General features: G+C 37.2%; 1 protein-coding gene across 4 annotated transcripts in view; it reads right to left on the bottom strand.

The window, feature by feature from the left end:
* Positions 1–4,387: 4,387 nt before the first annotated feature.
* Positions 4,388–21,165, bottom strand: part of FYB2 (FYN binding protein 2) — a 30,775-nt gene continuing 13,997 nt past the window's right edge. For 2 of the 4 annotated variants that reach the window (XM_083359636.1, XM_083359637.1), the window contains exons 7-18: positions 20,852–20,969; positions 19,569–19,701; positions 19,417–19,457; positions 16,823–16,898; positions 15,416–15,457; positions 14,849–14,938; positions 13,074–13,102; positions 12,348–12,408; positions 8,962–9,046; positions 6,835–6,994; positions 6,585–6,618; positions 4,388–6,438 (exon numbers count right to left, since the gene is read on the bottom strand). In XM_083359636.1, the coding sequence (XP_083215762.1) occupies positions 6,432–6,438; positions 6,585–6,618; positions 6,835–6,994; positions 8,962–9,046; positions 12,348–12,408; positions 13,074–13,102; positions 14,849–14,938; positions 15,416–15,457; positions 16,823–16,898; positions 19,417–19,457; positions 19,569–19,701; positions 20,852–20,969 (876 nt within the window). In that variant the 3' untranslated portion in view covers positions 4,388–6,431. The remainder of the gene's footprint in view (positions 6,439–6,584; positions 6,619–6,834; positions 6,995–8,961; positions 9,047–12,347; positions 12,409–13,073; positions 13,103–14,848; positions 14,939–15,415; positions 15,458–16,822; positions 16,899–19,416; positions 19,458–19,568; positions 19,702–20,851; positions 20,970–21,165) is intronic. The other 2 variants (XM_083359638.1, XM_083359639.1) reach the window with 2 other exon arrangements.

Below are 21,165 nucleotides of genomic sequence, written 5' to 3' on the forward strand. Positions count from 1 at the left end.
CCTAAGTTAAAGATGGAAAGATGTGCCTTCTTGTACCAGCTGCTGAAAATGACAGAATGTTACCATGTTTGCTCATTTTACAGAAAAGTCTTTCGCCTTCATTACCATAGGAAGAGATTATTTAAAATACTTGAAGTGTACTGTTTCTGTTACTACTTTGCCTAATTGATGACATTTTCATGTGATGACACTTGTTACTATAATCATCCTGTACAACCAAAGTGTTATTCGTGATGAGTTCTAGCTTAGTAGTATGTATGTTTTTGTAGGCAGGACTTATGAATCCAGAGAGTTACAGGTAGTCCTCGACTTACAATAGTTTGTTTAGTGATCATTCAAAATTACAACGGCACTGGAAAAAGTGACTTATGACAGTTTCTCATACTTATGACCGTTTCAGCATACCCAGGGTCACATTATTTACATTTGGATGCTTGACAACTGGTTCATATTTATGACGGTTGCAGCATCCTGGGGTCACATCCTCCCCTTTTGCAACCTTCTGACAAACAAAGTCAATGGGGAAGACAGATTCACTTAACAACCCCATTATTTGGTTAACAGCTGGAATGATTCACTAAACAAATGTGGGAAGAAAAGTTGCAAAAGGGGGCGAAAGTCACTCAACAAATTTCTCATTAGTAACATAAATTTTGGGCTCAATTGTGGTCGTAAGTTGAGGACTACCTGTTAATTTAGAAACCACATTGTAACTTAAGAATGAGCTTGATCATAGGAGTATTCAGAGAGGTGCTTAACTTGATCCAGCCTCTTCACTCCACTTTTGACCTCTTGACTAGCTGTACTTCTTCACTTGATACAGTCCTCTGTAAAGCACATCACGGGAACCTGTCTTTGAGAAGTGGCCATCAAAGCATAAACATTCATATGCTTGACATAAAATATTGCATCAAGGAAGCCCATGGCTAATTCACCAGTCTTTCTATGTAGACCAGTGGCCTAACCTGACGCAAGCCAGCTCTTTCTATTTCTTTGCCTTATCGATAATATAAATATAATTAAGCTGCATTTCTGTTGGGCTAAAATGTTTATATGGTTTTTCTCCTCCTCTTTCACTCCTATTCAGAATTTATCTTAACTTTTAGTGTTAATGCCACTTCCTCAATACTTTCAAACGGTAATGCACATCCGAGTGCGCCATTTTAAAATAGCCCACTTAGATGTGCATTGCAGTGTATATAAGGAGCTCCTGTATTGTACAATAATAATGTACAAACATACTGCAATAGGGGGTGGAGGCATCTACCTTTTGAACTCCAAGAAAACAGCTGTACAATATAGTTGAATGCCTTGTAGAGATAGTTAATGGAATAGGCTTTACCACTACAGGTGTCCTCAACTTATGACCACAATTGAGCCCAAATTTTCTGTTGTAAAGTGAAACCATTTGTTAAAGTGAATTTTGTCCCATTTTGTGACCTCTCTTTCCAAACTTATTAAGTGAATCACTGCAGTTATTAAATTTAGTAAGAGGGTTGTTAAGTAAATCCGGCTTCCCTATTGACTTTGCTTGTCAAAGTCATGAGCCATGATGGCACAGTGGTTAGAATGCAGTACTACAGGCTACTTCCACTGCCTGCTGGCTGCCTGCAGTTTGGCAGTTCGAATCTCACCGGCTCAAGGTTGACTCAGCTTTCCATCCTTCCTAAGTCAGTAAAAATGAGGACCCAGATTGTTGGGGGCAATGATGCTGACTGTAAACCACTTAAGACAGGGCTGTAAAGGGGTATATAATAAGTGCTATTGCTATTGTCAGAAGGTCACAAAAGGTGATCACATAACCCAAGGACACTGCAACCGTCATAAATATGAGTCAGTTGCCAAGCTTCTGAATTTTCATCACATGACCATGGGGATACGGCAAGGGTTATAAGTGTGAAAAATGGTCATAAATCACTTTTTTCAGTATTGCTGTAGCTTTGAACTGTTGTAAGTCATACTTGACTAAGAAACCTATTCCTGTGAATGGACATCATTAGTTTCCCCCCAAAAAAAGTAGCTTTTCTCATAAAAGCTGCTTTTGAAAAAGGAAGAAAGAAACCTATCACTAAACTTTTCCTTATTTGTATCCAAACGACTTTTGATCATCAAATCCCTGGATCTTCAGTTGTTCATAAGCTCTGCCGTCACTGCAAACATTATTCTGTTTATGAAAACTAGGTGAAATTGGAAAGTGAGCCAGTAAATGAATGATAAATGGAAATCCTGCTTTTGATATCTATAATTGTATTTGTTGACAGATTAAAGTTAGTCAACAGTTTAAGCATTTTAGCATTGACCGCTATATTCTCCCTAAATGCTTTGAAACTACTACTGCAACTGCCTTAAGTAATCTAAAATAATCTGACATAATGTTTATTTGAAAAGTTGACATGTCTATTATTGTAAAACTCATAAAACGTTTGAATGGTTACCAATCTTCCAGCATTATTTCATCCCTAATTTGAAGTGAAATCATATTTTTTTCCATATTAAAGTACACTGGTATGTATGTATATCTAGCACTCTTTTTTCTTCAGCGTGACTATTTTTTTCGTCAATGGCCAAATGTACAAAATACAAACTATAGGACTAATACACACATTTGTATGTATTTTTGGAAAATAGCACTGTTAAAGCAAACTCTCAGAAAGAGTCGGTATTCTTGTATTGGTAATGTACAAATGTAAAATAAAACTCATCCATTAATACCAACTAGTGAAATTACATCTGAGAAAGAGAGAAAGTCCAGTTGCCTCGTGAAAAAGCATCTTTGGGAGAAATAGAGAGGTTTTCATTCTTAACAAGAATTGTATTTGAAATGATTTGACGTAGTTTGTAAACTAGTCTGGAGAGTCTTTAAATTGTTTGCTGCAGTAGTCAAAATGTTCCTCAGAGTAATTTCATCTAGGACTTCACTTTAGGACATTACTAATCTGTTCATAAAAACTGGGGGAGGCAAGGGGCTGTTTCTCCTTAAAAGGTAAGTAAGGGGAAAACAAGATGACTAAATATTAAGTGGAGGTCACTTTTAAGGACATCAGCTGGTGGAATTAAGAAAACAAAGTATTGTTCTGCCTCAGATTTTGTTTATAATGAGAAAATTCATAGAATTCACATAACCAGGCACAGCAGACTTTGTCAATATCCCTATATTTCATAAAATAATACGCACCGATGGCTTTCATGTTTCATTGTTGTTTATAGAGGAGGTAGTCCAGATCATTTTGATCTTTGTTCGACTTATATAAGAACTTAGAAGAAGGCAGCACAAGCACACTGGTTTTTTCAGTTTTATCGTTTTAAAAAAACCTGGATAATTGAAGTTTCCATGTACCTATCTCTATTGTATCTCATTGCATGTTATTTCATGGTTGACATTTGCACTTTAATAAACAGATTATAAGCTTGTAAACACATGAGTTACTCGTGAACTTTTCAGCTCTTTTATACTTTAAAATTTTAGAAATATAAATACTGTGGCAGTGGCTATTGTTTTCATCAGACTGTGCTCAGAGAAAACGTAAGCTTCCAGGGAATTGCCATTAAAAGCAAAAACAATATTCTATGACCAAGAACAAATTTGGAAAACCATTTTTCAAATTCCATTTTTTTGTTGTTGCTGGCAATAGTTTGCTATTTTTTATGACAAACTTCACTTTAGCCTACTTTGAGTAAGCCTATTGGCACTCACATGTAGGGATGTATGCCCTATTGCAGAGGTCCCTGACCTTTTGGGCACCAGGGACTGGTTCCATGGAGAGAGGTTTTTTCCGCGGATCGGAGGGTGCATAGTTTTGTGTGCTGCCTGCACCCCACGGATGGGGCTTTGCTTGTTTATGTGGATCGGTTGCTGGCATGCCGCAGCCTGGTACCGGCCCATGGACCGTGAGTTGGGGGACCCTTGCCCTACTGTGTTTCACCTTGCTCTGTTTTGGAGCAAGATAAGTAGAAATCTGCCTGTCCATGTTGTGCATTTGGTAAATAACATGGATACAAGATTCATTAAATTTATCCAACTGTAATATTCTTCACAGAAAAAGCACAACCATAATGTGATAATCAACACAACCTTCAAAAATAGGCACGATGTTTGTATTCGTTGTCTTATTAGCTTGTTTGTTTTACATTTCCCCCAGTGACTTGATCAGTAGACTCAAGTCACTTCCTTCGACTTAAACTTTAATACAAGCAGGCCAATAACATCATTGTTGTATTATTCAAATTTGCACTGTTTGACATATTTTAAGGAAAATGGGGCAATTGCTTCTAACTTGATGGAAACTGGAAATAAATGTTATCCTTATTAATGAAATGTAAAGATTTTAAAAAAAACTAGGTAATATGCAAAGTGGTAGCAAGATTATTATTTTTTATTCCATTTATATCCCGCCCTTCTCCGAAGACTCAGGGCGGCTTACAAGCTTAGCAGTAGCCTTCATTCTATGTATATGCCTGCTTATTAGGGCTTTCGGGGGCCCCCAAGCGGCATTATTACAAAGTCAGCTTAATTGCCCCCAACAATCTGGGTCCTCATTTTACCTAAGATTGTTGCTTAGACCACCTTTCAGTTACTTTTAAGTGGTTTTAGAATTTTTTATTTCTTTCTAATGGACCATAACTTACCATGAAATCTTATAGACAGATTGCATAAATATTTAAAATAAATCAAGTGAACAAAGGAGAAGCTATAAGAGAAAACCATATGCAAACTATACCTGATGTCCTATATTCTGGTTAGTTCTTCATAATGACCCTCTTTTTTGGGGAGAGGGGCTTTCCTCAAATGGAAACATTTTTTCCATTTTGCACAGCAGCAATTAGCATCTAAAACCCGCAATGACAACTGTGCATGCACTAGTCCACACTTTACAAGCTGCATCCCTGCCCAGCCCTTGGTGGCAGCCCTCCATAACAGTCTCAGTTTCTTATGTGGCTCCTTGAGAAAATTAATAAGTCTTATCTTGCATTAGACTCAACTACCATTGTGTCAACTGAAATTTAGTTTGCAATAAACATGGCACATTATCAATTTATAATTTGCATTAAATTAAATTGAATATTGTGTTATTCAAGTTTGTTATAGGTAGTCCTCATTTAGCGAATATGGTGGAGACTGGCAATTTGTTAAGTGAATCTGTGACTCTGTTTATGGTCTGACTTCAGCTTTCCTTTGCTTTATAGACCTGTGAAGGTCATTAATCTGCGGATTCGTTGTGAAGTTACTTGTTCATTACCACCATAACTGCAAATGGTCACTAAATAAGGACTGCCTGTGTGTGTATAATTATCTATCTATCTATCTATCTATCTATCTATCTATCTATCTATCTATCTATCTATCTATCTATCATCTATCTATCAAGTGTTTTTGAGCAACTCATCAACCCAAATATGGGCGAAATCTTTATATATATCCATCCAATGATATCATAATCCAGAATGATTATTCCCCTTAGTCACAAAAATCCATGAGAACTACTTGAGAGGCACCAGTTTTTACACTGTTGCCAGACCATAAGTTGTTATGGAAGAACGTAAATCCAGTTCCTTTGGGTATCATCAAAGTTGTTCAGGCAGGTACTGTATCTGTTTTCACAATGGATCTTCATCTTTATATTTCCTGCCCTCTGTCTCCATCCTTTGACAGCAGATTTAAAGCAAATGGGACTTTCCAGCAGAAAGGTAACTTATTCTGATTTCAGTATTCATTATATTGGTAAACATTCACCATTTTGGATACGATTGTTTGGTTTTTTTAAAAATAATTGAAACAGTACACACTTCTAATTATGTGGTTAATTCTGCAAAGTTTTGTCAAACTGTACACTTAGCAGCAATGTGTTAGTTGCCAATTCATATTTTATTTCTCCTATTTACATTTAAAAATAGTGCATTAAATGATCTCCCGATGTTTCTCTAAATGCTAAGTCCACAAATTTTTACACTGGTTAAATACAGAATTAATTATAAATCCACGTGTGATACTCCTAACATTGACAAAATACATATAAAAAAATGTGTCGATAGCAGAAAATATGTTTTGCACACAAATACTAAGTACAATATCCAAAGAACCAAGTGAAATTTGCAGTTTTGCCCGGGGCTGTTACCATTAAAAAGAGCTGCTCTAGGATGAGTTGTAACTTGAAACAAAGTTTAAAAAACATGTTTTTACAGACAATGACATTAAGTTATTTGTATCTCAGCGTGTATCTAGATTGATAAACTTTGGATAGGATAACATAAATATCAAGTGTTATTTAAAAGTCACTTTGATGACAATCAGCGGTAGCAGTTGTAAGCTTCTGAAGAATTCAGGCTGAGTGTGTTCTCCATTTTTGTTTTCTTTCACAAGCAAGAAAAATTCATATAAATGATTATTTTCACTATATTGCGCCTACAAAACGTTGCCTTTTAGTTGTACAGCACTAGTGCCTGGTATAAGGAAAAAAAACAAAGCTACATTTACTCTAGCATACAAATGGTGTCATCCATAGAAAAACTACAGCTTTGAATTTTCCGATTTTAGTTCCGATTTTAGCTAATCCCGTGTTTTAGAACTGAGTCATTTTAAAACTTACCTGAAATTCAAATGTTCTAATAGCACATACCCATCTAGGAAAGGATAAAATAAAATACATTATTATAGTATGAGTTTTCTTAGAAATTTTAGTCACACTTTTACAAACAAACCATTCAAACCCACAGTCAAAAAATATCCAAGTCCAAAAACTATGTATAGTTCTTTATATACTACTTCTGTATCATACCAAACATGCCCAATTTGCAAAAATGCTCAACTCTTCAGTTTTACTCCTTTTGAAACCTTACATTTGCCTTCAGAATTCCGACATATCAGTTGATTTCCTTCAGTGATGTCTATAACTTCAAGCTGTTCTCCAGGCAAGATCCTCAAATCCAGGTTTCCTCTGATAGGAGTATTTGAGCAGTGCGCAACTGCTGCATTTATTACTGTGATTTCCTTATTGTACTGTGGCAGAGTAAAAGTTGGTGGGGGGAGAGAAAGCAAGCTACAATTCACATCAACTTAATGGAGATCAGGTCTACAGATACAGTTTGGATAGGATGCACTGAGAATACCAAAGATTTTAAACATTTTCATATAAATAGTCCTCAAGTTATGACCATAACAAAATTATAACAGAATAACAGAGTTGGAATGGACCTTGGAGGTCTTCTAGCCAGAAACCCTATGGACCATTTCAGACAAATGGTTGTCCAAACTTTTATTAAAAACTTCCAGTGTTGGAGCATTCCCAATTTCTGGAGGCAACAATCGAGCTCAAAATTTCTGCTGCTCAATGGGACAGTTGTTAAGTGAGTTTTGCCCCATTTTATAACCTTTCTTGCCTAAGTTGCTAAGTGAATCACTTCAGTTGTTCTGTTAGTAACATGGCTGTTAAGTGAATCTGGCTTCCCCATTGACCTTGCTTGTCAGAAGGTTGCAAAAGGGGATCACTTGACACTGGGACACTGGAACTGTCATAAATATGGACCAGTTTCCGAGCATCTGAATTTTGAGCTCATGACAATGGAGATGCTGAAACAGTCAAAAGTCTGAAAAATGGCCATACATCACTTACTTCAGTGCCGTTGTATACATGTTAAACATACTTTTGAGTGCCAATTTCAAAAGTGGTTTGGTATACAGGAACGCCTTGGGCTATGACCATTCAGTCACCATTCAAAGTTAGGACAGTGCTAAATGAAGAGTAGTTATGACCATCCTCAAAGTTCAGTCTCACCTCATCTTTTCCTGCCCTGCACAAACTGTCTCTGCTCCAACTCCCACTCACTGCCTATCTCTCCCCACCATCTCTGCCCTTTTGGCTGCCCTATACTCTACTAGCTATTCCTGCTGCTCTCTGATGATACCACCCCAGCTGTGGCACCCTCAGGTGACTTTATCTGTCTTCTTTTTCCCGTTGCTGGCCCCAGGATCTGGGCAACCCTGGGGTATGCACGCCCATCTTCCACGACAGGTCCAAGGAATGGAAAGGACAGCAGGAAGGAAAAGTGAAGTGGCACCAGTTCTCAGGTGAAATTTTCCCAGAAAATATATACTTTGTGGGAAGAGGTGGTAAACTGAAAAGAAGGTTTTAAGGTGTTAAGGGGAAACTTCCTGACAGTGAGGACAATCAACCAGGGGAACAGCTTGCCTCCAGAAATCGTGGGTGCTCCATCACTGGAAATTTTTAAGAAGAGACTAGACAATCACCTGTCTGAGATGGTATAGGTTTTCCTGCTTGAGCAGGGGGATGGGCTAGAAGACCTCCAAGGTCCCTTCCAGCTCTATTCTATTCTAGGTTTGCAATGTTCGAAGTTAAGAGGAAGGAATATAAAGTTGTTTCATTTGATCAGGGTTAAAATAGGTAAGTTGTTATCCTGGTAATCCTAAATGGATTTTTGCTGACATTAGGACTGAAATGAACAGATATTTATGGATTTGTTTATAGATAAGAGATGGGATATGGGAAGAAGAGATCATTTGCTGTATTTTAAGAGAAGGGGATAAGTTACTAAAATTTTTGATACTTCTTTATATATTTCTTTTCTTTTTCTTCGCTATATTCTTATTTTTTTCTCCCCTTTCCCTCTTCTACACCTTTTACTTTTCTTTTACTTTTTCAGTCTGTATTTGTTTTTTACCATTGTAATTATAATCTTTTATAAAATTACTATATAAAAAAAACAATATATATATATACCCTTCACAGATTTTTCTCTTAAGTCCAGAATTCTTGTTTACCATTAAGAATTTATGTATATTTCTAATGACAATATAATGTAACAAGAATCGTTTTCTGGAATGTTGCTATTCATAGTTCTGTATTGTGACAAGAGATGACAAATCGCACAGCATATTTTCATATATCATACACACAACAGTAACCATGCCAACATCTTCCAAGCTATTTAAAAGAAGAAGAAACTTACCATAAATCTTTCTCTAAACGATTGTTCCTCCTTTGTCATCTTGTTATTCTTTTCTACAATGTATTTCTTGACTTTAAAGGGATTTCTAAGAAAGACACATGTACAGAATAAATCCAACATATGAGAACCATGGAGAGAGAGAAAAAAAATCAGGATTATTCAGCATTGCCAAAACTGCATCATAGACCTTATCTGGAAAGATCCTCAAATGACGTTGAAGCCAGGAACCTAACCTTTTTTCTGCATAACAATAAACTGAACAAATCAACTGTGTGTTTGGAGACACATTTGCTAGTAAGAAAACAAGCTTTCCCAAAAATGTTAGCTTCCTAAACTACATCAATTTTCTCTGTTGGTTAAGCTCTACCCCCAAGGCAGAAGAAGAAAGGCGCCACAATTTGGATTGTGGTAAATTGAACTATGGTTTGGCTACTTCAGATCACCCTGATTTAGACCTGATGTCAACCAAATCTTCCACCTTTGTATTTTTAAAGATGTAAAATTTCAGCTTAAAATATGCAACAGTAAAAAGTGTCTGTTGAATAGCATTAAACGTTGTGTAGTACTTTATATTTTGCTTCTCACATAAATAATAGAAATGCAAAAAATGTTTTTAGAAATTCCCATCCCTTTAAAAGTAAATGCATCTAATGTTCTTTATCTTACTGCATGATTGTTGTTTGCTTTTCTCTCTCTCTTCCTTTCAAGAAAAGAAATGTAAATGTCCAGTTTTATGACAAATATCCTCTCTTGTAAAAGAAGAAGGGGAGTGAAACACAGTTTCCTAATGTCAGGGATGTCAGAGAATGCTGGGGTTCCAGAGAGACAATGAGTATCTGTGCGATCAACTAAGATACCACACAACAGGCCTCATTTCATGCGCCACTGAATCACAAAACCATTTTCAAACAGGAATCGTGTAGTTACAGTATCACCCAGACCTGTAGTTCAATAGGTGGCAAGCTGAGCACCGAGCAGCTTTCACCCAGCCGGAAAGTTACAAGGGATTTTGTTTTAATGCAAGCAAAAAAAGCTGATGCTAGAATTAAAAGGCTATTTGAATTTCACGCAGCCTTTGACTCTACAGCATTCCATTCCCCACAAAAATGCATTTAATACTCAATTATTCTCATGCTGCTGAAGAACTAGTTCAGTTTTATTATCAGCGCTGACATATATCACCTGCAGAGTCACCTACCCTACCAACAAAGTTGCCACACATGACCGTTTGCACTCAGTTTCATATTATTAACCAAAGAGCTTAGCTGAAATTTTGTGTGTTAACTGAAAAATCTCAAGACTGAACTAGGGTAGAGAAAAATAAAAAATTAGGATGAAAAACATTTAAATTCCATAGTGGAAGACAGATGGAAATGTTATCTTTACAATGCCTGAGAAACATTTATTGCATGGCTCTGAAAACTCTGCTTCTGGCTGTACACAGTTGCTGGTTTTGTACAAGGGAAACAAATCTACACCATCCAGTAAGTTTAAAATATTAAATATTTGAGGTTGCTGGAAGTTTACACCAAGTCTTTACAGATATAAGAATTAAAGAATTTAAAAAACAATAATTTATTAATAAAGTCACTGGGAACACTCAACGAAGCAACTACTTCCTGCAACAAATATATTACCTTTCATTCAAGACTTGGCCTACACCTCATCACTACCTTAAAATTATTTTCAATTTATTACTTGAGTTTCAATGGACACTTCAGAGGTCCCGCTGACTTTTTGCCTAAGGTGGGACTAGAACTCACGGTCTCCTGGTTTCTAGCCTGATATTTAATCAGTACATCAAACTGCTTCTCTCAAACTTACATTGGATTTTATCTTGTTTATCAATCAGTTTCACTCCAAAGATTTCAATGAAATGCAATTTGAACAGGCTACCGGGAATTCATTTTCAGGAATCCTGAGAATATTCCAAAGGAAATGTAACAAAATCTGTATAGCTAAAATGGCGAGATACCATGAGTTGGACTAGAATTAATATAGAAAGTAAAGAGGATGACGCTTCTGGAGAAAGGGAAGCAGCTCTATGAAGGCAATGAGCAGATAAACATTGCAGAAGTTCCAACAAGGATGAGAAAAGGTATGAAACCGTATCTGACAGATACTCCCCAGATTCACATGAAGGTAGAAGAAAGAGGAAAAGCACCATATTCAGATTTGCAAGATTTGATTACTATAGCCAATCTTAATAAAAGTAGCTTTAAGCATCAGTTTCTTGGTGTGATCTACTGGATCTTGTATGGCTGACAATTGGGAAATTGGAGAAATGCTAAGTAAACTGACTTGACCTCATAGAACAGACATGTCAAACACAAGGCCCGGGGGCCAGATCCGACCCACGAAGTGGTTTCATGCGGCCCGTGAAGCCATCCTGGGAACAGTGAGGGAAAGGCCCCCACTGCCTTGGCCCTGGCCCAGAGACCCTCCTTCTTCCAGAGACCCTCAGATCTGTCCCACTCCTGCCCAGGCCTCCATAGGCACCCTTGATGCAAACCATGTAGAGCTGGCCATGCCCACCCAGTAGGCCATACGCACTGCAGCCACGCCCACCCAGTAGGCCATGCCCACCCTGGCCATACCCACCCAGCCCCCTGAGGGCAACCGCAATGCTGATGCGGCCCTCAATGAATGAGTTTGACACCCGTCATAGAAGAAAGATGAGATACCAGTTTTGTGAATAAATGAATAAAATATGTTCCAAAAATGTTCCAGATGTGCATCGGAGTCTTTAAAAATAAATTCCAAGGCAAAAAAGGACCTCTCTTAATACTTCTATATTCACCTTAATAGCATTGACACTTTTGAACCTTGGTGTTGGAGAAAAGTCCTGAGAATATGATGGACAGCCAAGAACATGAACAAATGGATGTTCAAACAAATCAGGTCAGAGTTCTCATTAGAGACACAAATGATCAGGCTCAAATTATTTTACTTTGAATACACTATGCAAAGATCCAGCTCTCTGAAGAAAGCTCTAATGCTAGGCAGGTGGAAGTCCTTCGGGAAAGGGCGGTATATAAATCTAAATAAATAAATAAATAAATAAAGAGAAGAGGATGACCAGCAAGAAGCTGGGTGGATTCAGTTTCAATGGTAATAGGTGCACTGCTAAAAAACCTGAAAGACCAAGTTAGGGACAGATCATCATGGAGACAATCTACATATCTACATGGTCACTAAGAATCAGTTCTAAAAGCACATAATCAATTAATTAACTATATTATTGCATTTTATATTACTGTAGCCAGTGATGTTATCATGCATTTTAAGGATAACGATATAATTTATAGATCTGAAGAAAGTCTTACTGGCATGAGAAATGTTAGATAGGAAAGGGGGAAAAATATCATCATGACTATTTTACCTACTTTGTATCGTTTTGTTCTGGGTCAATGTCATTATACACAAAGTTCTCCTGGTCCATGACATCTGCAATTAAAACCAGAGAGTGTGATTAACTATCTACAATTTCCCAGAATTTATAAAGAGAATCATCTAAAGAATCTTACAGTCTATCAAACACAACATGAAAAGAAAAACAAATGGAGTGACAGTAGGAAATAAGCAAATTCAATCACTAACCTCTAAAAAGTTACAGTGCATCCCAGAAAATGAATGGCCTTTGAATTCATAAAGTGAGCAAGGTAACTTTGAAAACCCCAAGTGGCACAATTATCATTTGTTTCCTTAAGAATTTCCCACTCTAGAAGTGATTTCCTAAAGGACTAGTGTCTATGTAATAAGGGTTAAAATAACTTAAGAATGTTGTAACATCTGAAAAGATGTAACTTGTCTGAAGCAGCTCTACAAAGAATAGTTTTGGACCAATTTATTCTTACAAAAGACTGAATCTGTAGAATTAAGAGACTAACAATGGCAGACCTGCTAAAAAAACCCTTCTTGGCTCTACTACTCCATCATAAAAAAAATGATCTGTTAGAAAGGAGAAGCAGTGTTTTAAACAGATAATATATTTTTGGTTGATAATTACAAAATAAAAAAGGGGTGCCTATTCCAAAGTATCTCAGACACGACAGGACCAAAAATGTTATTTCAAAAGAGAGTCAGTTTATCTATTAGGCATATAAGCTTACCTAGGTTTGGTACAGAACGGGAAAGATTGCTGTAGAAGATAAATAAAACAAATGTGCATTTCAGCATAGGTTATAAATAATAATATTTATAACAACATATGCAGCTAAGATTTTCAAACAGGAATTAGCATGCATCAATTTCTATATTGCTCATAACACTGGTGTGACTCTTAATTTTGAAGATTATATGACTGAATAAAAAAGGCATAGGTAGAATAAAATGTTGGACCAATAGAAAAAATTGAACTTCACAGTATTTTTGTTATCGACTCCCGAAAGCAGCACATATACATGTCTAAAACGTATTACATTTTTTGGAGCCTAGAAAAAAAGGTATAGTTTCAACTGAGGTTTATTCATAAAAATTGGGGAAATATTCAACCAGAGAGTATTTTCACAGCTCTCAAGACTAATGGAAGTAAACATAAAAAGAGTAAAAGAATTTTGAAAAGGCATATTAAGCTCTAGTCTCAAATAAACCAGCAATACATAACCTGTGAAAAAAATGCACCAAAAAATACACACGCAGTAGAGGGCTATGTAACACACAAAGAGCCAAATAGGAATTAGGAATGTCTTTCACGAATGGCATTATAATAACCTTTTCTTATTCAGTCATTGGGTGGCTTTCAAACCCACATGTCTGAGAAATCTCTAAGATGGGACATAATCTACTCCATCAATGGCATCTTAAATTGCATTGGCTGCTGAGTGCTGTTCCCAAAGAATTGCAAAATAATCACTGATTATCTTTGAATATTAAAAATTCAGCATTCTCAATCTTCCTCTTTTCTCCCAAACACTTTTTTTAGTTCAGATAGTATCTGGACATGTGGACAGCTATTTGGACTAATGTAAGGTACTAGAACAACCTAGGGTCTCAAAAGCAACTTAAAATTTCCTGCTCAAGTCCTCAATATTAATAGAAAACCTGGCAGTCAGGATTTACCTTACTTAACATAAAAAGAGAGGAGTTAAGCAATGCAGTTCAAATTCCTTGCATATAAATATGATCACTTTCTTCTTCCAGCATCCCAATCTGCATGGAGATAAGCACAAAGCTAAAAGCTAAATCTTAACACGAAGTGTCACACTTATTTGTGGCTCAACCAAAAACAAGAAATGCAGTCAAGCAACCATCGGGGGCCCATATTTCTATTTTGAGAGGTAAAGTGTTTGTTTGCACACGGTCTACCATTTTCTCCTTCAGCTTAATATCCAGTGCTCCTCATTCACTAACATTTCTGCCCTTTCCACTCAATCCAGAAAAGATGGAAAGGAAAGGTCTTGCCATTCTGTAAATGTATCTAAAGCTTTTGCATTGATATCCCATTTATATTTCAATGGGATACATGCAATTATTGAACTCGCAATTAAGATGTTGTAACCCTCATAGTGCTGCGATTTCTATTGCAGTATCCCAGCATTTCAAAGGTTCATCGGCCACCACAGTGACCAAAACGAAATAAAATTAAGGATTGGCACTTTAAGTTAATCAATAGATGCCTTTTATGAATGATAATGATGTTGATGATGTTCTTGGTGTTCTCTGAGGTGGTTTTACTGCAGATGTTTCATTACCAAGCTAGGTAAGATCATCAGTGCATGGGGGGATTGAAGTTTGCTGGTTGTTTATTGTATATAGAGTAGCTTCTCCTGCCAGTCTTGTTTGCAATGTGACTTCTTGCTTGATGGTTCCTTGATTAGGAACATACAGTATATTCTCTACATACCATACGGTATATTCTCTACTACTAGAGTAACACATTACCTACCGAGAACTGTCTTTCACATGTGCGGTTTTTATTTTTAATTTTTCTTTGAAAAATTTTCCAAATCTTTTAAGTTTTTCAACCTTGATATCTCTAGAACAAAAAAAGAGAGAAATTAACAAATACCAAAGCGAAGGTGTGTGTGTATCTGCATTTTATACATTGTCTTTGTTTAGGAACATAACATTGGGAAAAGAGAACGTGAACGTGCCTTTACTTTGTGACTTCTGGCACCATCCCAACATGTAATTGCTCTTTTCTAGAATTTATAAAAACAATAGAGAAACAAATGGTGCGTAAATCTAAAGGTGGAATCAGTTTTCAGAGGCAGACAATGTTAGGGCATCTCCTACAAGAGTTCAGGCTAACATACAGCAAAGACCATTTCAATAGCTCCTTTGTGCTTAAGCAGCTGGTTAACACTGAAAGAAAAATGCATATTTAAAAGCAGAAGTCAGACTGCTAGGAATCCATTCTTCCCAGGCATTAATAACCATGCTCCATGCGGGATGAAAACAAGTCAGAAGAAGCCTGTTATATTCTAGCATTATTACTCTGAGGAACACCAACCTTTTATAATTCCTGGAATGAATAATTCCTTTTCCAGAAATTCTGGGAGGGCAAGATGGAAGAGAAGAGAAGATTATTACTAAAAGCATCTATTTCTGATTTGCTTTTAAGGTGGAAGTTAGTTCCAAGTTAAGTTTAACTACTTTGATAAACTTATTGTTAGATAAAGATGTTGGGGCGGGAGGCATGCAGGATTGGCAGTGGTGGAGAGGTATCAATTCCACTTTCTCCCAAGGGCACCAGTGTAGGGAAGGACAGTGCAGATTATTTCTGGTAATAGGGTTCGCTACCTTAGGCTCTCAAAATTGGATTAAGGGTTTTCTGTTGAGCCATGCTGGTTAAATATTCTGTAAGCAATAAGTCCAATGAATTTGATGGGTATCAAGTCAGAGAATTTGGGCCTAGTCTGTTCATCGATATTCTAATGTAGTATAGAGTCCTAAATGTAGTACAACAGTTCCATTTAGTGACAATTCAAAGATACAACAGCAATGAAAAAGGTGATATGACCAGTTTTCACCCTGATGACCATTGCTGTATCCCCATGGTCACCTGATCAAAATTCAGACACTTGGCACATTTATGACAGTTGCACAATGTCCCAGGATGATGTGCAACCTTCTGACAAGCAAAGTCAGTAGGAAAACCAGATTCACTTAACAGTCATGTTACTAATTTAACAACTGCAGTGATTCACTTAACAGCTGTGGAAAGAAAGGCCGGAAAATGGGGCAAAACTCACTTAACAAATTTATTTTTTTTTTATTTTAATTCCATTTATATCCCGCCCTTCTCCGAAGACTCAGGGCGGCTTACAAGCTTAGCAGTAGCCTTCATTCTATGTATATGCCTGCTTATTAGGGCTTTTCACACACACCCCAAGCAGCATTATTACAAAGTCAGCTTAATTGCCCCTAACAATCTGGGTCCTCAAATGTTTCACTTAGCAGCAGAAATGTTTGGGCTCAGTTGTGATCATTAAGTGGAGGACAACCTGCACATAGAATATGGATATTAAGCATCAGGATGAATTTTCTTGACTATACAAGCAGCCAATCAGTTGAAGAGGCTCCTCTATTAAGAGGTGAGTTCTTACTGTGATCTTCAAATAGAGGCTGGATAGTCATCTATCAGAGATGATATAGTAAATCCTATTCCCAGCAGGGAATTGAATGGGATGATATCTGAGATTCCTTTCAACTGTATGATTCTATAATATTTCCTACACTCCGAAAAGGGACTGTAGCAACACAGTAAACATACTTGCCCATTTCCAAGAAGACAGCACTAAATACAGCTCTTTTTTAATGTGCCTTAGCAAAAAAGCACCAGCTTCCCCTACCCCTTTTATATCAGTGTTATAAAAGACTTGAAGTTCAGACAAACAGTCAAATACTACCTACTCACTCCGATTTGGAGGAATTGTAACCTTCACTTTGAATTTCACTTTGAATATCCTCATATGTCTCTTCATAGGTATCATCTGAAATATAAAGCAATAAAAGGCTATATTTGCAGCTAAACCATCCACTGCTGGTAATTTTAAAGTATAGTCAGAAAAGTTACCATTTGGCAATATAGCAAAAGTGTTATTTTTTATGTCATCCATTTATTGCGCTTCATTAATAATCTAACTAATCTTTTTTGGAATATCCAAAAAGTAGTGCCTGAATTAAACAAAACAGACTTTCAAATTACAAGAGATTATAAAATATGGAACACTATGAACTGGAGTATGGAATAAAACAAGCATGTGTTTTCTATTCAAAAATATGTCAAAAGAATGCTTCTACAACTTTGTAGCTTTTATTGCATACTATAATTGTCTCAATCCTGTAGGAAAGGATGAGGTAGGGAAATCACCCAAAAGATTAACCCCAAAGAATGATTAATCTATCTAACCACCAAATTATTTCATATTCTTATATAAACTAACTTCTGAACTTTATTTTCTGCTCCATTCATATTCTGCCTTTCTTCCAAAGAGCTCAGTTTAGCCCAAATGTAATCTCATTTTTATGTTTACAGTACTCAAATATTCTGACTTGGTGAGTCAACGATGATCATCAAGTAAATTTCATGACTGAGCAAGGAATTAGTTTGGATTTTTTTTTTAAAAAAAGATGATTTATACATACACACCCATTTTGTCATATGCTTCCTAGAGGTTTTGGATTGGGGCAGGTTACCAATACTATAAAACCAACCAACCAATAAATAAGAGTCTATAAATTAACTGAATCACAGGAGACAAGTTCAAAACCATGATTTGTTCTGATGAGGAAAGTTCACATAAATTAACATTAAAAATTCAGTGACCATAACTTAACCTCACCATGTGGAATGAGTACTATCATTTGAAAGTCATTGTGTCACTAAGGGTAATTTTTTTAATTTGACATATTTTAACTGAAGCGTCTTCAAATAAGATTGTCAGTAAAAAGCATGACCTGCTTAGCCAAATGGTTTACCAAGACATCTTGGGCCAGGTACTATCAATCAGCCTAACCTAACAAAATGAGGATGAGTTGGAAGAGACCCATATCTCTTTCCTTTGAAAGAAGGGAGAAAGAAATGAATAATATACTAAGGAAAAAATGGAGAAAGCAACTAATCATCTCTCCATCAATGACGAGCAAAGTGGAAAGTTCAGACTGAGAAATGACAGAGTATATTATTCAGGCTTTGAGGATTAACAATTTCAGATAAACTCTACATATACAGAAAAATGAGGGAAAATCTTTATTCCTAGAATAGTTTGCTGGGTTATGAAAAAGAACATACCAACATGGGCTCTCATTGAATAGATCACAATCAGCCAGTGACTTCCCAGAAGACCATTGGATAACAATTACAAAATAAGAACGTTTATATTAAATACAAGCTAACATAGAAGTACTATGCTCCTTCTACTTTTAGAAAATGTATCAGATACCCATTAGCAAATCTACAGCTTGAATGTGTCACAAGTCAAAGCGAAATCCCCAATATGAATTATATAGCTTGTAGGTTGAACTATTGGAATCTCAGTCACTAGTGAACTTGGTTTTCTTTTGGTAAATGTTTTACTATCAATCTAGTAACCCTTCACCTAGAAGAAAACCAAGCTTACCAAACACCAAGATTCCAATAAAAAAATATAAAAGTAAAATGCTGCTAGATATGAAACTTTTAAACAAATGATTTCAGGCTTATGGCCAACTGGAGGGAGCGTGTACAAAATCTAAAGCTCTAAACCAGACATGTCAAACACAAGGCCCGGGGGCTGGATCTGGCCCGTGAAGTGGTTCCATGTGGCCCGCAAAGCCATCCTGAGAGAACGGCCCCCACTGCCTTGGCCCTGGCCCAGAGACCCTCCTTCTGCCAGAGACCCTCAGATCTGTCCCACTCCTGCCCAGGCCCCCATAGGCACCCTTGATGCGAACAATGTAGAGCTGGCCATGCCCACCCAGTAGGCCATACGCACTCTAGCCACACCCACCCAGTAGGCCACACCCACCCTGGCCATACCCACCCGGCCCCCTGAGGGCAACCACAATGCTGATGCGGCCCTCAGTGAAATTGAGTTTGACACCCCTGCTCTAAACCTTGAGTATTAAACCCCAAATTCTTCCAAAATTTGCCACAGTTTGTCAATTTCATGTGACAAAAGGGTGGCATTATTAAACATATCGGATCTGACCATATCAGGTGATTTTTAACATATCTAAATTAAACTACTGTCCTGGCCCCACCTACCTTTGAGAATGTGTTTCCTGACACACTACTCAAAAGCTTTAGATATTTCTTTCCTAAAAGGATCTCAAAGAGGAAAAAAAAGCTATGCTTTTTTCTGTCTACAGACACTCATACTCTTTCCAATGGTTTGGGTACTAGTGCAGAGAATTCACTAGGAATCTGGAAGATTTTTCAAGAGTTAAAACTACCTTTGCATAAGTTCTTTAAGTAGTTAAATATTCAACCCCACTTTGCTCTAAAAGAAGTAATATTTTTATACTTACTGGATTCTAAAGCAAATGATCTGTGGGCATCAGAGGATTGTCTGCAATACAATATTTAAAAAAAGTAGTGTACAGTTGAAATTTTAAGAGTCACAAATTTTTTCAAAAACTTAAATCTACATGTACTTTCTAAATGTCTATGAAACACTTACAGGTCTCTCTCTATTCCTTCCACATCATCATACAATTCCTCTGCAGCTTGCTCCAATTTAGCAGTTCTTAGATCTGGGTTCCATTTCTCTTCATCTGTTCTTAAAGATTCCAGGCATACATAATCATCTGAAACTGGAGCAAAATTCTTGTTTCAAGTTCTCCTGAACATACACGAAAGAATAAACCTGCCTAAATGCTGAAATTGCAACATGCATTCTGAAGATATGAGAGAAAGCTATCAAAAGTGCATCTCCTTTTCGATGCATGCTTCTCCAAAATATACCATTAAGGGGAAAGCAGCCAAAAAAAATTTGCCTTGATTTTCCCTCTACATTGTCCCTGGCCCGAAGCAATCCTTTAAAACTGCAGTCATAGTCACAGAATCCAGTTATTATAAAAGCTGCTGGCTTGGGAATTCTGAGAACTGAAGTCCACATATTCTGAGAACTGAAGTTGGTAAGGTTGAAAAACACTAACATATGCTGGTTCAAGATGCCTTGCTTGTCTGCAGCTGCTTCAGCTCTCAAAAGTGTTGGGGTTATAGAAGGGAGTGAGCGATCTGGACTGAATGACTTTTTTAAAATAGAGACAAGAAAGCAGAGTTGGACTGCTAAACTTTCATATGAATGTCGGTCCATATTGGATATGAAGATATTTCATGAGAGAGAAAATGTCGAGAAAACTGTTCTGGAGAGTCTGCATGGCTTTGGATTACTGTGGTGGAAAGAGTCAACAGCAGAGGCACCGGCGGTTCACATGGAGGGTGAGAGATTGGTTGCAATGTCTGGAGGAGCATGGAGGAAGAAATGGAATAACTGGAGGTGGAGTCAGAATCATGCTCAGCGTTTTGGGTACTGACGGCAGCATTTCAGGCAGCAGAAGCAGAGTGGGGTGGTAGCCATTGCAGCTGGGAGGTTTCCCTCCAGTGCTGACCATCTTCGGAAGAAGAGGAGGCGGTGTGACCGAAAGAGGAAATGTGGCAAATATGGAGGTCTAACATCTAGACTAAAAACTAGACCATTCCATCTATTTTGTTTGCAAATGTTCACTCCTCAGAGCCAAAAATGGATTACTTGAAACTAGATTTAACAACAATCCGGGAGGCGAAAAATTGTAGTGTCATCATTGCAACAGAAACTTGGTTAAAGCCCTTCCCTTGGCAGGAAGTCAAGAGATACAAAGGACGTCTTGTCGAGAGGTGTTAAGTATGCAGAGGTATAAGGGAATAAGTGTCACTTAACTCAAAGTAAAGCAGCAGTAACATCAACACACATTTACTCACAATCTCCATCTTTTGCCAATCCTCCACCAGAGAAAGACTGATTTGTTTCCTCTTGAGGCACGTTTTTCTCATTCCCTCTGATTCTAGGTTTCATAAATATACTTTGGGTACTGCAAATCTGTTAGCAAACATTACACTACTCAGGTTAGAGCATTTTTACAACAATCCTTGCTAAATTCATGATGTAGCATGGAGCAGGGATCCTGAACCCCCTGTTCTTGGACCGGCACCAAGCCATGCAAACAAGCAAAGCCCCATCCGTAGGATTTAGGCATACATGAAACCACGCCCCCTCTGGTCCAGAGAAACCTCTC

This window comes from Vipera ursinii (assembly GCF_947247035.1).
Source record: "Vipera ursinii genome assembly, chromosome: 3".
NCBI classification, from domain to species: Eukaryota; Metazoa; Chordata; class Lepidosauria; order Squamata; family Viperidae; genus Vipera; species Vipera ursinii.